The sequence below is a fragment of the Mesoplodon densirostris genome, chromosome 5 (assembly GCF_025265405.1).
Source record: "Mesoplodon densirostris isolate mMesDen1 chromosome 5, mMesDen1 primary haplotype, whole genome shotgun sequence".
Taxonomy (NCBI): domain Eukaryota; kingdom Metazoa; phylum Chordata; class Mammalia; order Artiodactyla; family Ziphiidae; genus Mesoplodon; species Mesoplodon densirostris.
In genome coordinates, this window is record NC_082665.1 from 1,959,815 (window position 1) to 1,970,198 (window position 10,384).

The following is a 10,384-nucleotide window of genomic DNA, read 5'->3' on the forward strand; positions in this document are numbered from 1 at the left end:
CTTCCAGGGCGTCCCCTCCTCCCAGAGCCCGCAGCTGGAAGCGGAGACATCCCGGGGCCATCGCACCCCCATGACCTCCCACTCCCACGTCCCCAAGGCGGTCGGACGACAGTCAGCCGGGAGCCGAGCCCCTGCGTGCCTGTGTGTCTGTCTCTGTGTGTGTCTGATGTGTGCACCTGTGTATCCCTCTGTGTGTCCCTCTGTGTGCCTTTGTGCATGTCCCCGGTGCACACGCGTGCTCATGGCGGGAAGGGCCGCGGGCCTCACCAGCTGGATGATGTTGGAGACGCTGAGCCAGTTGGCTGGCCTGATGTTCTCGCCCCCTTCCACGAGGCCCTCGTAGCCCTGAAAGTGAGGGGACAGGCGTGAGACGGGCGCCCATGGCAGCAGGACACGTGGAACCCGGCCAAAAGCCCATCTGGCAGGAAGTGGGCCCAGGGGTCCTGAGCACGGAGGCCCCTCCACCCCCAGGGCCTCGAGGGACAAAGCCGGGGTCTGCTGGGGTCAGGGGTGTCAGGGGAGAGGCCGGGGCGCACAGACGCCTCCCCAGGCACGATCTGTGGGGCCTGCAGGGTAGTGCGTTACAGACAGAGCACCACTTGCTCGGCAGCGCTCCTGTCACGGGCAGCCCTGGGATGCGTGCCCACGAGCCGCAGCTGGGTCACCGCGCCTGGGTCAGCACCAGATCCAGCCCAGCGCCCAGCAGCCCCTCTGCCTTCCAGGGCCCTCCCTGATGGAGACACCCGCTGCCCTGCTCCCCAAGGGTGCCAATTAGATGCGGAAATGACAGCACAGCGTCCCCACTGCGTCTGGCCTCTGTCGCTCAGCCGGGCATCTGCAAGGCCCCACGAGGTCACACGCGACTGTGTCTGCGCTTGCTGCCGTGCGGGGGTCCCCTGCGCACGCCCACAGTTTATGACCTGTCCACCGCTGATGGACATTCTGGAGGGATCCCGTTTGGGGCTCCGTATCTCCCGGGAAAGGACTCCCGGGTCACTGGGTGTGCAAGCAGCCACCGACAGCGCTGCCACACGGTGCCCATAGGCGCCCGTGGCCACCTCGTCCATCAGCAACGCGGCCAGGGCCTCAGAGCGCTCCACCCCCAGCTCCGGGCCACGCTGGTCTCCATCCCGGAGGCTGTATGTGGTCCCTGCAGGGCTTCTCCCCTGCGTTCCCCTGATGACACATGCTGTTTCGGATATGACATAAGCCCCAGGCCACCTGCACAGCCTCTGCGGGGGCGGAGCATTCCAGTGTCTTGCCTGTTTCCGCTCGTGTGGCCAACCCCTTCTTATCAGCAGGAGCTCTTTATACAGTCTGGAGAGAGGACACGTGCTTTCACAGATGGTGAAAAGACGAGGCACCGCCGAGCGGAAATGAGCAGGGCCACCTCCTCCGTGCAGCCCTCCCAGCCCCTCCAGTGAAGCAGCCGCGAGCCAGCGCTCCTGCCTGGGGTTCGGCCCTGCGACCCGCCTCCTCCGTTCCCACGCTTGTCCTTAGATCAGCCGGGGCCTGCAGGGTCCTGGGCAGCAGGGCCCGGGGGCGGGCGGGGCAAATGCTCCCACCCCTGGGAACAGAGGGGGAAGCAGCTGGGAGAAGGGCCTCAGGACGAGACCCCCGTCTAAGGGATCGTCAAGCTACCTTCCCCAGCTCAGGCCAGGCCTGGCCCCCTCTCGCCCCCCCTCGCTCCTGTCAGGAATTTGGCCACTAGGACACACCCCACCCCGCCCCCACAGAGAGGCAGGAAGATAACCTGAAAACCCTCAGACGCTGTCCAGAGCAAGCAGCGACAAAAGAGGCCGCCCTGAGTCTGCAAAACCCCAGCATGGCGCAGCCTCGCCCCCGCCCCGCGGTGCTCCCAGCTGGAATCTGAGTCTCACAGACACAGTCCTCCTTTCCTGGCCTGGGAACCTTCTGGAATGTCTTTGCACACCTCCATCCACTTGGTATCACCTCTCCCCTCCCCACTCCTCTGCCTTCTCCACTCCCACCTGGCTGGGCACCCAGGCAGCCTCAGAACTGGCCGCAGGCCCAGGGCACTTCCAGCAGCCATCCTTGTGGCAGCCCTGGGCCCGCAGGTGCAGTTCGGGCTCTCAGGTGAATAAAGCAGCCCCGTTCCCTGAGCCCTTCTCGGCGCCAGGGGCTGTGAAAAGTGCCTCAACTCTCAGCGTTGCATTAGCTTTTCGCCCTAACACCCCCACTTCATAGAAGAAGAAACCGAGGGTCAGGGAGGTGAAGGGATGCCCCTGTCACATGTGTACAACCTCCAGGAGCCGGGCCCTGGATCCACCCCGCCCTGACTGGAGACCACTTGTTCACAAAACTAGGCCACTCCCTGAAGAATCTCACCCTGTCCTTCAGAAGGTTCTAGACCATTATCAGGGCATGGGTTCCACCTGCCCAGCTCCTGAGGCCACAGGTCCCTGAGACTCTGAGGAGATACGCTCCCAAAACATGACCTAAGGCTTTGCAGGGTCCTGGTCATCCAAGCCTGGTCTGAGGGTCTGGACTCTGCAGGACGGAGGGGCCTGCAGAACTGCCCGCCCATTCATTCGTTCAGATAGCCCCATACAGACAAGGCTGGGGAGGAAGGGCCTGACCTGGACCAGAGTAAAGGCACAGGGATGCAGACACACCCAAGGTAGGGGGAGGGAAGCTCTGGGGAGGGCAGAGCAGGTCGGGAGTCGCTACATGTGAGCAGAGAGTGGAAACAGAGTAACACGGCGGGAGAGAGAGAGAGAGTGTGTGTGTGTGTGTGTGTGTGTGTGAGCAAAGAGTGAAAACAAAGTAACACGGCGGGAGAGAGCTCCAGGACGCGCGCGCGTGTGTGTGTGTGTGTGTGTGTGAGCAAAGAGTGGAAACAAAGTAACACGGCGGGAGAGAGCTCCAGGACGCGTGCGTGTGTGTGTGTGAGTGTGTGTGTGTGAGAGTGTGTGTGTGTGTGTGAGTGTGTGTGTGAGTGTGTGTGTGAGAGAGTGTGTGTGAGACTGTGTGTGTGTGTGAGAGAGAGGGAGAGTGTGTGTGTGTGTGTGAGAGAGAATGTGTGTGAGAGGGAGAGAGTGTGTGTGTGTGTGAGAGTGTGTGTGAGAGAGAGAATGTGTGTGAGGGAGAGAGTGTGTGTGTGTGTGTGAGTGTGTGTGAGAGAGAATGTGTGTGTGTGAGAGGGAGAGAGAGTGTGTGTGTGTGTGAGGGAGTGTGTGTGTGTGTGAAAGAGAGAGAATGTGTGTGTGTGAGAGAGGGAGTGTGTGTGTGTGAGAGAGGGGGGGTCTGCCCCAAATCTGCAATAGGGATTTGGGGGGATAGGGCCTGGGGGGGATGAAGCACAGGGCGCCCCAGCTTCAGGCAGAACGACATAGCACAACGATCCTCTGCTGCTGTGCGTAAGGAGGCCGTGTACTGCCGTCATTGGGGAGCTCGAGCTCGGGTTAGGTGATGAGGGTGCAGGAGGACGGGTGGGGCTGAGGTCTCAGCCTCTGAGGAGAACAGCAGCTTCACGCCCTCGTCTCTCACAGGGGACACGCCCACCCGTGAGCGCCCAGGCTGAGGGCGGACTCCCCAGCCACTCCCCAGAGCCTGGCAGCCCGGCCCCATCCGCCATCCTCGCCCCTCTCCCCACACTGCTCCCTGCCAGAGCGTGGGGCGAGGACCGCCCCGCCCGCACCTTACCTCGTAGATGAGGAAGACTTTGGCTCCCACGTAAATGCCCATGCGCGTCACGGCTCGGACGGCAGCATTCATGCCTGCGAAGGGGTCAGGGAGACGCCTGTCAGTGGAGACGCGGAGCGAGGGCGCCCTGGACCGTCCCTCCCACATCTCGGGGGGCGCCGAGCCAGGACTCCGAGTCCGGCATGGGGTGAGCACCCCCCACATTGCATCGGCTTCGCACTTGGAAATAAGCCGCCCCGGAGTTAAACCGGGAAGGTCCCCACCAGGGCCCGATTCCCCCTGAGCCCAGAGCACAGGCACCTACAGACCTGCGACGTCACTTCCGGCCGCATCCCCGCCACCCATGCTCACCTGCGGCCTCTGCTGCTCAGCACAGCCCCCCTCCCCGGCCCCCAGGGCCCTGACCTGGGGGAATCACAGCAGGTTGGGCACATGGCCCCAAGATGCAAAACGGGGCAGGTGGGACGCAGGGGCAGCCGCCTTCCAAATGCGCCCGCAGCCTCTGCTAGACTCTTGGGCCACCACCCTGGGGGGCAGCTTGGGGAGCACCCTGAGGTCGGTGCCTGTGGCCCTGGGGTCATGAGCCTTCTGCCCCTTGGCCTGGAGGGTGGGCTCCATGAGACAGGAGAGGAGGACAGCACCCCCTAGGGCCAAGTTCAGGCTCCTGGGGGTCGGACGGCCCCAGTGCAGCGGAGCAGGCCGGCGCCCCTGCTCCCAGCCTGCAAACATACGCCGGGGCCACCAGGCTCAGCGGGTCACCTCTCTTCCCTGTCCCCCAGCCCTGGGACCCCCACGGCCCCCACCCCCCGTCTACGGCAGCCACCTTGCAGTATAGGCTTCCTGGAAAGGCGGACACTCATAGGGCAAGACGAGGGAGCAGGAAATGCTCAGAAGAGCCCAGAGGAACCTCAGTCCCCTTCCCTCATGGTCAGTTCTGAGACTGAGACCCAGAGAAGGCAAAGGTGTCCCTGAGGTCCCTGCATGGGGTCGGAGGCACCCCACTGCGTCCCTGAGGTCCCTCCACGGAGGGCCGTCCCACTGTGTCCCTGGGGTCTCGCACACAGTCAGGCTCACAAGGCACAACCTGAAGAAGACCCCGTGGGCAGCCCCACAAGAGACTCGAGCACCAGCAGTGGGCCCACGTGGTGGCCCTGCCCTGTCTGTGGGTGGGACGCGGCCCCGCCCAGGGCTGCAGCTGCTGCGGGCCTGGACAGTGCCAGGTCAGGGGCCAGGTCAGGGGCCCTGTGCGGGCACCTGGGGCGGGCCCAGCCTCCACACTGACTGCCACCTGGCTGGGGCCCAGGGACGGGCGAGGGGCAAAGGGTTGAGGGGGCAGGAGCCTGGAATCAGCGGCTGCAGGCAATTCGCCTCAAACCTTCTTGCCCGTCACAAAAGATATCAGTGGTTCGATACAAAGGGGCAGGCAGGGCGGCCCCCACGTCCTCAGAGAGGAAGACGGCTGGCCAGTCACCTGCCCTGGGCTCCAGCCTCTGACCCTGGGTCTGGAGGCTGGATTGCAGACATGACCTGTGCTTGGTCTGGCCCCAGGACCACCCCTGCTCCCCCTGCCTTCCTCCTGGTGGTCCTGGCCCAGAGCACATGCACATCCCGTGGTCTGTCCCTAAGCTGTGAAAGCCTTTCCCTGGAGGGGGCGGGGCACCAGCCAAGGGTGGCCGAGGCCCCAGGAGCCCTGCCCCACCCCCGGGCCCTCGGCCCTCTGAGCTGGTGGAGGGGCAGTGCCCGTCAGCTTGGGCGTCCTGCGGGAGTGCCGTCACCCCCAGGGTCCCTCGTAGCTTGTGTGGTCCACAGGGTGACCCTCATGTGAAGACTCTCGACCTTTACCGTACTTACACTGGTCTCACCCTGTCTCCAGCCTGGAAGGCGGGCCCAGGGGGAGCAGGTAGCTCCCAGAGGGCCATGGAGGGCTATATAGTGTATGGCACCTCAGGAAGAGTGCAGCGGGCAGAGCCTACCCCAGTGCAGGCTCAGGGCATCGGGCTCCCAGGAAATCAGCCCACTGTCACTGCCCCCATCTTGCAGATGAGAAACCGAGGTCCCAGAGGGAAGGCAGGGGAGCTGCGGGAACCCCGGCAGGTGAGGGCAGTGCCAGGATGTACCCTGGGCCCTCCTTGGGCCGAGCAAGCTGCCCTGTCCCCAGCCGGCAGCCGAGGCTCCTGCTGTCTGACGTCCAGAGCCAGGGACTCCCGGGGCAGAGGTGCCCAGATGTCACGGCTGGCAGAGCTCAGAGGCCACACTCACAGCCGACACACCTGCCTTTAGCAGAAGAACCCCATTTCTAAAGAAATCATAAAAGTCTCACGTCCCCCAAATGAACGGAAGTGGGGTTCAGTGACTGAAGTTAGGGGTAGGAGCCCAGAGAGTGTACCCCACACCCCCCCCAGACAGCGGGCTGCCCCAGGGACCGGACCCGAAGGGCTGACAGTCCTCTTGCCTGAGGTCAGGGGGCCTCGAGCTGCAAGCTCCCTGCCCTGCCTGCCCTCCCTGGCCTCCCTGTCCCTCCCTGGCCTGCCCGTCCCTCCCTGGCCTGCCTGCCCTCCCTGGCCTGCCTGTCCCTCCCTGGCCTCCCTGTCCCTCCCTGGCCTCCCTGTCCCTCCCTGGCCTGCCCGTCCCTCCCTGGCCTGCCTGCCCTCCCTGGCCTGCCCGTCCCTCCCTGGCCTCCCTGCCCCTCCCTGGCCTGCCTGCCCTCCCTGGCCTGCCTGCCCTCGCTAGCCTTCCTGCCCCTCGCTGGCCTCCCTGCCCCTCGCTGGCCTGCCTGCCCTCCCTGGCCTGCCTGTCCCTCGCTGGCCTCCCTGTCCCTCGCTGGCCTCCCTGCCCCTCGCTGGCCTCCCTGCCCCTCGCTGGCCTGCCTGCCCTTGCTGGCGGGGGGCAGGGCAGGGGCGGGAGGGAGATGAGACACCTGCAAAGCTTCACCCCCACCCCGGCCCCAGCAGGCCCTGGGTCCTGCAGAAGCATTTGGCCCGCCTCTGGGGCCTTGGGCAGCCCAGGCTTTCCACCCTCAGGTATCTGCCTCCCCGGCTGCCCTCGCTGGGGTGAGGCCACTTTGGACTCACTGCAGGCTCCGGGTCCAAGCCCCACCCCCTGGCAACAGGGGGGAGGCCAGCAGTTCCGGATGGGGTGGTGGGAGGGGCGGGGGCAGTGGCTGGAGACCCAGGGACTGCCAAGGGCCCCAGGCTTAGGGTAGTGTGCTCAGTCTTGTAGCGGAGAACAAATGACCGTATTACAGGAAAACTCTTCAATCGTAGAATGGAAGTGTGCCAGCTACCATGGATACGGAGGCCTGAGAGCGAGGGTTTCCCTGTAAACCTCACTGTAAGCTGCCTTCCCGAAAGGGCCTTTTTAATTGCCCTTTAATCTGCTTTTCTTCCTCAAAATAAACCCAGGGTGGCAGCCATAAGCCCCACAGGGCCAGAGGAGCAGCAGGGAGAGCAGCTGCATCTCCCGCTGATGGACCAGCCCTGGACCCCTCCACTCCAGCCTCCAGCCTCCAATGGGCCAGGGACGCTGCAACAGATGACTTCCTGTTGGAGGAAATCGACACCACCACCAAACTGATGTCCGAAGGTGGATGCCTTTGTTCATAAGGTGACTTTTCCTCACAATTAGCTTCCGGGAAAACAAAATGTACACGAAAGAGGTGATCCTGGCAGGACACGGGGCCCCGCAGATTCACACTTAATCATCAGTCGATATGAACACATGGAGCCAGGCTGGGACGTAACGAGATGGGGGCGGTCCTCACCCGCAAATACAGGACGTCAACATCCACACGGATCAACCCAGAAAAGGCAGGTCCTGCGTGTTACTGAGGGGCAGGGTGGGGTCCGCCCCAGGGCCGAGACCGAGGGGTGGAGCCAGTGGGCAGCGGGGCTATGTTATAGGCTTCTAGTCACTTTTGCACAAAGTAACATCCGGAACGACCACGTTCCCTCAACGCACGGACACCTCCTCCCCGCCAACGGGAAGGGCAGAGGACGCGACTTTCAGGCTGGCTGGAAGGAACCCGCCAGGTGGCTTGTCTTGTTTACAGAAGGGGAAACTGAGGCCCGAGGGATGTGCTCGGGTCAAGTCAGAGAGCTGGTCAAGGCCGGTCCCACCGGGACAGGGTCTGCCCGCTCCCCCGCCGCCCACTGCCTCGAGGCTGGCTGGTTTCCACTCACTCCAACAAATGCAGACTTGAGCCTCGGGGAGGCAAGTGCAGGTCGGGGTGGGTGCCCGTTCTCCACGGCAGCTGTCAGCCCCGCGCCCACCCGGGAGGGCACGTGGGGAGGGCCCGCCTGGCACCATCAGGTCCCTAGAGGTCGGCCTCTGTTTGGAAGGCAGCGGGGGCCCCTGAGGGCAAACCGAGAACCCACCGTCTGGAGCCAGCTCCCCGGAGCAGTGCCGGCGAGAGGGCGCAGGCCCGGCGCGGACACCCACAGGCTGGCCTTCAGAACTTACAATACAGAAAGGCTCCCTGCCCCCCAGAGAGCCAGCTGGCCCTGGCATCTTCCCCCAGGCATCAGCCCAAGCCCTAAACTGGGGAAGCTTGCGGAGCCCTCCTCTCTCACAGCCCCGATCAGAAAACCACGTTTCAGCCAGGGGTCTAGGGAAGCGAGGACCCAGCCGGCGGTCGGTGTGCTGACGGCCACACTCCTGGGCGTCCAGGAAGCACTGCCCGTTCCATGTGGGGCATTAGGGCCGGGCTGGCCAAGGGGAGACCCACAGGTCAGACAGGCTTTGCCCTCCCCTGGCCCACCGGCCCAGGCCGGCAGCCCCTTCCTCCCGGGCCCTTCCGCTGCCCCCACTGACCCCTCGTCCTGTTTAGTCTGTGCCGCCCACCGGCTCGGCTCCCCTGCCTAAATGCGCATTTATCTCCCCAGCCCCCCTCCAGCGCTGTTGTCTCCACGGTGCAGACAGGAGCCTGGGCGGAGACCCCTGTGCCTGCTCCAGCCGGGGAGCTGGGGCCTCACAGAGGAAGGGCCTCTCTGGAGAGGCGGACCCAGCCTCTCAGGAAGTGTCTGTCCCCCATATACCAGGCCCTTCCCGTGGTCCAATCTCACAGGGCAATACTTCCCCAAGACCACTCTCCTCCCACCTGGCCCCGGCCCACTGGCCAGGCCCTAAGAGGGAGCCGCCGCTGCCCAGCAACAGGCAAGTGCTCTGGCCACGCGGGGCTGCGGACGTGCAGCACAGCACACTGTCCGCCCGCCAGACCAGGTCCGGAGGGCTCAGCCCAAACGCGCACAGGCCGGGGCGCAGACAGTGGCTCATGTCTCTGCCTTCCTGGGCTTGCTCTCTTGTGAAAGCCCCCTCCTCCTGGCTCTTCCCTGCTTCTGAGTGGGGAGCGGGGAGTCGGGGGCCTGAGGCAGGGAGAGGAATTATGTGTCTGGACTTTCTGATCTGGAAGGACGCAGATCAGGCCCGGCTGTGCAGCCTGAGAGTGCCGGCTAGGTGCCTTCCAGGCCTACTTCCTGGGCTAATTAAGGCGTCTCCTGAGGTTCAAGGTGTGTGGTGTGGCCATGCGGCCAAGCCCGACAGGTGTGACACTGGCCATCCCAGGCCAGAGGCGCTGGAGAGCAGCAGTCAGGACAAGTCCAGGGCACCAGGACAGACCCCAGGAGGGGGACTCAGCTAGCTAGCTCTGCCAGGTCCCAGCTGCAGGACCCTGGGCAGGTCAGCAGGAAGGCCACCACCTTTGGCCTCCCCTGTACAAGGGGGGTGGGAACAGCTCTGTACTAAAGAAAATGCCCCAGAGCCGCCCTGGAGGCAGTGGTTTGGGGGAAGCACAGTGCCCCCAGGTCGTGTTCCATAACTAGTTAGAGCCGGGGCTCTGCGGGCCTGCGGGGACCTGCCCAGCCTTCACTGGCCTCCGCTCAGCTTGGCCTCCAGGAAATGGGGCTTCTGACACGCGCCACCGGGAAAGCGTGCGGGGAGGGCCTGGGGGCAGCAGGAGCGGCGGCCGGCGAGAGCACCCTGTTCCGGCCACGGCTGGCCGCGCGGACACACCCCCGGCGGGCCGGGCGCAGAGGCCGTGGTGGGTGGCACGTACGCGGGCCCCCGGCGCGGGGCGGGTCCAGGACGCGGACCGGGAAGGGGACCGGGGCTGGGAGGGGGAGGAGGAGGCGGGAGGCGAAGGCCGGGAGGACGACCTGCTGACCGCGTGCCCCAGGTGCCTGCCGAGGGTGCGGGCGCGCCCCAGGGACCCGGGGACAGCAGCACCCCGCCCGCCGGCGACCGGCCCCCGCGTGCCCGCGCCCACCTTGCGCATCGCCGCCGCTGGTCAGCACGCCGATGGCCTTGCCGGCCCCGGACGTCCGCAGCTTCTCCAGATCCACGGTGGCCATGGTGGCGCCGACTCGGCCGCACTCGCTCTCCCGCCCCGCGCCGCCGCTGTCGCTGGTCCCGCCCCGCGCCCTGCGCTCCGCCCTGCGCTCCGCCCCGCGCCGTGTGAGGTCACCGCTGTCCACGCCGGGGCGGGGCCGACGTGCACCCGGCACCTGGGCGGCGGAAGTGGGCTTCGACCCGGCAGCGCCGGCATTTTTGTTCAAGTTTCTAAACCCGTTCAGTCTAACAAGGGGCGCGTTTATTGAGGGGGCGGATCGCGGCCGTCTGGGTCTGTTAGTCACAACCGCGGCAAAGCTGGTCAAGCACGGTGACCAGACCTGAGGGAAGGCCAGCCAAGGGAGGCCAGACGAGTCCCATTGCCAATCGCTGCCTG

At 65.2% G+C, this 10,384-nt stretch overlaps 1 protein-coding gene across 1 annotated transcript in view; it reads right to left on the bottom strand.

The window, feature by feature from the left end:
• Positions 1-10,071, bottom strand: part of PFKL (phosphofructokinase, liver type) — a 28,269-nt gene extending 18,198 nt beyond the window's left edge. Inside the window, exons 1-3 of the mRNA XM_060100393.1 lie at positions 9,926-10,071; positions 3,667-3,740; positions 268-345 (exon numbers count right to left, since the gene is read on the bottom strand). Coding sequence (XP_059956376.1) covers positions 268-345; positions 3,667-3,740; positions 9,926-10,010 — 237 coding nt within the window. The 5' untranslated portion in view covers positions 10,011-10,071. The remainder of the gene's footprint in view (positions 1-267; positions 346-3,666; positions 3,741-9,925) is intronic.
• Positions 10,072-10,384: the final 313 nt, after the last annotated feature.